This window comes from Leptodactylus fuscus, chromosome 5, assembly GCF_031893055.1.
Source record: "Leptodactylus fuscus isolate aLepFus1 chromosome 5, aLepFus1.hap2, whole genome shotgun sequence".
Lineage (NCBI taxonomy): Eukaryota > Metazoa > Chordata > Amphibia > Anura > Leptodactylidae > Leptodactylus > Leptodactylus fuscus.
Genome location: NC_134269.1, coordinates 3,468,229 through 3,474,228, shown reverse-complemented (window position 1 = coordinate 3,474,228; position 6,000 = coordinate 3,468,229). Strand labels below are relative to the sequence as shown.

The following is a 6,000-nucleotide window of genomic DNA, read 5'->3' as shown; positions in this document are numbered from 1 at the left end:
ACTCGAGTGTGGACTTAATGCGTCACAGGGTTTCATGTCTTTTTACAGTAACGTGTGAACTGATAAGGACCTGTAAGTGTTTACATTGTCTCTACCAATTACTAACAACCCCCCCCCTTCCTCCTGAATTCTAACACCCTTTGTGCCTGCTCTGTATATAAATATGCTCGTTCAGAAATGTTTTAAATTTACTTTGATAAAGGAGCCTAAGTGTTCCGAAACGTCAGCCATTTGTCATCATTATGAGTTAGCCATTAAAAAGGTATCAACTACTGAAGAGTATCAAGTTTTCTTGTTTTTTCTATTTCCAACCCACTGGCTAACACGGTACAACAACGAACATTTTCCTTCACCTTTAGTAGTGAGACTTATTTTTTCAGGTAATGGTCCATGGAAAAAAGGTTCATGTTGGTCTCCAAAGATACACTGCCATATATTACATAATGTGCTTATGAATGGTTTCCTTTACGGCTTTCTTAATATCATTATTCCTCAGACTGTATATAATGGGGTTGATCAGAGGGGTGAGCACAGTATATAGCAGGGATATTATTTTACTGATGGTCGATGTTTGTCCTTTTTTTGGGAAAACATAAACAATAAATATTGTTCCATAGAATATGGAGACCACAATGAGGTGGGAGCTACAGGTGGAGAAGGCTTTCTGTCTACCAGTACTGGATGGGATCCTTAAGACTGCCCGGACAATAGAAGTATAAGATAATACAATGATTATGGTTGGGATTAATATAGTTGGGGCACCCATAATATAAATCTCCAAATAAACAATAAAGGTGTCAGAACAGGAAAGTTCTAGGAATGGAACAAGGTCACAGAATAAATGGTCAATGATATTTGGCCCACAAAAATGTAACTTTGATGGAGATATGGTCATGAAGAATAAAAAGAAAAAAGCCAAGAACCAACACATGGCGACTAATTTGAAACAGAATCCATTTGTCATAATAGAGGTGTAACGAAGAGGATTACAGATGGCCACATATCTATCATAAGACATCACTGAGAGGAGAAGACATTCAGAGGCTTCTGACGCACCAAAAAAATAAAACTGTGTGAAACAACCAGCAAACGTCATGGCCGCCCCATTATTCAGTAGGATGTGGAGCAGGTTGGGGACAATATTTGTGGTCAGTAAGATGTCACTGATGGAGAGTTGTGAGATGAAGAAGTACATTGGGGTGTGGAGGATCTTACTGGTGGACACCAGGGTGATGATCAGGAGGTTCCCACATAGTGTTAGATTGTAAGTAACAAGAAAAAGAAGGAAGAGAAGATTTCTTAAAAGTTGACTTCCTTGAAATCCTAAGAGGAAAAAACTTGGGATAACAGTCATATTTGTCTGCAAGTCGAAAAACAAAGCAAATGTGAGTGTCCTGGCATGGTACATTGATGGTAATATCATCTGCTTAATCTCCAAACATTACAAATAACCAAAACGTAGGAAGAAACTAGAAAAGGGCCAAAAACATAGCTATGTAGCCAGGACAAAATCATATAATAAAAAGTACCAGGAGCTCCTATAAAGTATTGAGAGCAAAAGGAAAACTGCAGGTCTGAGCCTGATGCTTAAATATGTGCAGATCTGCTTCCAACCCTGTCCCGGGGAACTTAAGGTCCACGTGGCATAAAAGGTGCAGCTTTGCATGAAAAAATTTAACTTTAATAAAATACATAGAAAAGTAAATTGTTGCTGTGGCCCTGTTCACATCTACGTTCATTATTCCATTTGGGGAATCCGCTCGGGGACCCCACGAATGGAAACCTATACACATTAAAAAGCAATTACCTAAGAAGCCACATGGACCCCATAGCCTATGATCAGGTCTGTGTGGTTTCTGCACGAAACATTTGAAGAGAAAAATGCTGCTTGCACTACTTTTCTCTCTGCATGTTTTATGTGAGAACCGAATGGAAACCACACGGACCTCATCATAATCCGCGTGTTGTCCGAGATATCCGCTTTTCTATGCATATAGGTTTCCATTAGGGGGTCCCCAAACAGAATACCGACCGCAAGATTGAACTCGGTTTAAGTCGATTCACGTGGATTACACTACCCTGTTTCCCCGAAAATAAGATAGTGTCTTATATTAAATTCTCTTCTGAAATATATTACCTGTCTTATTTTCAGGGGATGTCTTATGCAGTGGCTGGAGCGGGGGGCAATCCGCAGTCATGCTGGTGCTTCCTTAGCGGAGCGCTGGCATGACTGCCGATTGTAGGTGGTCCAGGAGGTGAAGGGGGGGATGTCTTATTTTCGGGGAAATGGGTATATGTTATATCCTGATCTAAATTATTAATTCCACAATCCCATATGTGCAGCCAGTCAGCCCTGTAAATGCCCTCTACCATCTTCGATTCCAGCATTTTCCATTGTACTTAGTGCAGGGAGAGACGTCAGCAGACGTTAGGGAAGGTGGTAGAAAACACTTCAAAGTTGACATTCTGTTCAATAAAAGTTCAGGGAAAGAGCATTAGAAGTGTATAGAAAGGACAGGGAGGAATTTATACACAGTATTGAGGCACAACTGGGTTCATGCGGGGTGTTACAATACTACAATCCTACCACACATTGCTGCACTGACTGCCATTATACTGCTGGTCATTGCAGGTTTGCAATAGATCATACCTGTGAAATTCAAATTATTGGGGCCCAGTGTTCTACACCTCTGTACAGGCTCTCTGCAGCCAAGACATAGCTGTTAGAGATGAGCGAACAGTAAAATGTTCGAGATTCGATATTTGTTTCGAGTAGCCCCTCAATATTCGACTACTCGAATCGAATATCAAACCATATTATACGCTATGGGGGGAAAATGCTCGTTTCAGGGGTAGGCAACGTTCGATCAAATTATACTCAGCAAGTCCACGAGTGAGGGTCGAGCTGGATCCTCCGAGAAGTCTTCTCCGTGCAGCTTCCCCGCGGTATCTTCCGGCTCCGAATTCTCTCTGCCAGGTATCGGGCCTGGGCAGAGCTGACTGCGCATGCCCACACTACAAGAGGACATGCGCAGTCGGCTCTGCCCAGGCCCGATGCCTGGCAGAGTGAATTCAGAGCTGGAAGACGCCGCGGGGACGCTGCACGGAGTAGACTTCTAAAGGTAGGAGAAGAACCAGCGTTGATTGGCCGACTGTATAGCATTCGGCTAATCAATGCTGGTTCTGCATCAAACTTTTACATTTGAATAGCGAGTGGTACTCGATCGAGTACGAGTATTTTGAATACCGTAGTATTCGATTGAATACCTACTCGATTGATTACTACTCGCTCATCTCTAATAGCTGTTATTAATGTGAGTTGCCATCAATCAATTCAGATCGAATAGAATTGTTTAGAAAAATTTGCTCATCTCTAACTTTAATGGGGCCCACCTGGTGTGCGCTCAAAAAATGCAAAAAGAAATTTCCTCTTATTTTTCTCTCCAATAGCGTTGATCGATCAGGATCAGGAAATATCCCATCCCGATTGGCGATCAAGCAAATTTCACGATCAGGATTGGCTGGAAAATGATCAGAAATTGGATTTTAAAATCGATCCTGAAATCTCAAGATCTGCTCAACCCTATTCTCCAATAGGAGACATTACTTGTGTCTACTTACGTTGAGCCAAAAAAATTCGGGTTTTTGTACCAATTTCTGTTCCTTACAGTTGCAAGTTAATTTTTTTGTCCACATTTTGTGCCAAATATTTGTCTTGTGGTAAAGTTCAACACTTTTAGACATGTGCTATTAGAGTCAGAATTTTGGCACTTTGGGCAACACGGTGGCTCAATGGTTAGCCCTGCAGTGCTGGAGTCCTGGGTTTGAATCCCACCAGGAACAACATCTGCAAGGAGTTTGTATGTTCTCCCCATGTTTGTGTGGATTTCCTTCCATTCTACAAAGACATACTGAAAGGAGGGGGGAAAAAAAGTACATTGTGATCCCTATATGGGGACTCCATACTTATGAAGGTCTGTACAACAGATCTATAAATATGCCTAAAACTATGAACAGGATTTGTAGTTTATGAAGTACAATGTATAGGCAAAGCCATCCCTGTCACTCAGGCCGCAACATGTTGTTATATTGTAGCAAACTGATCTGAAGACAAATTAGGAAGAAATCCTGGACTATGGTCTGAGACCTGGCGGCTCCTTCTAGAGCCAATCCACATCCAGTCTAGGTCTGTTCATTCTACAAGACGTCTCCCTTTCTTCTCTCCTGCTCTCCTATCCTGTAACATAGTAAATCTAACATTTCCCACTTCTTCTCTATTGGGAGAATGTGCCGGAACCAGCAGAGAGTTGTGTTACTTCTCCTCAGTCTCTACATGGATGAGTCTAATAATAATCATTGTACATGAATGGATTTATGAGATGAGATATGATGTTGTACAATGTTACTGACTAGGACAGCGCCATATCCACAGAATAATAATAATAATAATAATAATAATAATAATAATAATAACTTACATCAGATCTCTCCATCTCCAGCCAGTCTATGTCTCTGGATCTCTCTTACTCCCTGTATATATAGAAGCACACAGTGACGGCAGAGGATTGTGGGAAATAAGACGATGGGATGTTCTTGCCATGACCTCAGCTCTCCTGTGTTACAACTTACAGAGAAGGAAAACTTCTGAGAATTGTCCGGAGATCACAAGAAGTTTCTTCAGGAAAAAGTAAAGCTTTATTAAATGATGAATTCTACAGAAGAAATCTAATTTCTACCCATTACCTCGGGTGTCTCCTGGACCTCTGGAGATTTGTTAAAATTTGTTAAAGGTAAAACTTTATCCAATGCAGTTACATTGTAGATAAAAGGTAAATAAAGTAAATACTGATAGAAATGTATAATAAGAAGGATCTGGTAGATGACAGTGGACCTCCCGCCCGGTACACACCATACTGACCCCTTGTACCCCTACAGATAGAACTGGACCCTGAGGCCTCCTGACTACTTCACATCTTCTGTCCATCCAGACACCTTAGTCCTTCTGTGTAGACCTTCTGTCTCTTCCATCTTCTCCAGACACCTTAGTCCTTCTGTGTAGACCTTCTGTCTCTTCCATCTTCTCCAGACACCTTAGTCCTTCTGTCTAGACCTTCTGTCTCTTCCATCTTCTCCAGACACCTTAGTCCTTCTGTCTAGACCTTCTGTCTCTTCCATCTTCTCCAGACACCTTAGTCCTCCTCTCTAGTCTTTCTGTCTCTTCCATTTTCTCCAGACACCTTAGTCCTTCTGTCTAGACCTCCTGTCTCTTCCATCTTCTCCAGACTCCTTAGTCCTCCTCTCTAGACCTCCTGTCTCTTCCATCTTCTCCAGACTCCTTTATCTTCTACACATATTGCTTATCTACTTCTGGAATAAAGGATTGGGCATGTTGACATTTAATATCACCAATTCAGTTTTTTCTTGTATCAGACTGATGGACTGGACACGTTTATGAGTTTGGCCATTTGCTCACCACTATGTAGCCATGATGTACATTTGGATGAGGACATTCACGTCATATTACGAGTATGGTGCATGCACTACACAACTCCAATCCAGACCATTTAATCCCTATGATACAATGATCACTAACTACCCCAACATCCAAAAAACTACAAAGTATAGTGATTAGATTATTTCTCTGTTTCACCATCTGTATTCCGTTGCGATAGTGCGCTGATAGTAGCTACGATGGCAGCCAGGGTGCACAGCAAAGTATACAGATGGATCCATTTATCTTGGCTGGACATGTCTCCATGATACCCTATCATAAAGTGCTATACTATTTGTGTCTATATGTGGTGATCCAGTGCATTTGTTGTGAGTTACAGCCTTTGAGGATTTTACTGGCATGTTGTGATATTGCACTGAATACAGATGAGGAAACTGATTCTTATCAAAACAAATTCAACTTAAGCTTTGCAAAAACTTTGGACCCTAACAAATCTGAACTGGGTAACTCGCTGCAATGTGAAAGCAGGAAAAAAGCACAGGGTCACA

The 6,000-nt window shown here is 41.4% G+C and overlaps 1 protein-coding gene across 1 annotated transcript; it reads right to left on the bottom strand.

Annotated features, from left to right (window-relative positions):
* Positions 1 to 436: 436 nt before the first annotated feature.
* On the bottom strand, positions 437 to 1,354 carry LOC142204296 (olfactory receptor 11H4-like). The gene has a single exon (XM_075275606.1). The coding sequence runs from the start codon at positions 1,352 to 1,354 to the stop codon at positions 437 to 439; it is 918 nt and encodes a 305-aa protein (XP_075131707.1).
* Positions 1,355 to 6,000: the final 4,646 nt, after the last annotated feature.

Bases quoted from the DNA above. Each gene is read 5' to 3' on its own strand.
- LOC142204296 (XM_075275606.1), bottom strand. From the start codon at position 1,354: ATGACTGTTATCCCAAGTTTTTTCCTCTTAGGATTTCAAGGAAGTCAA.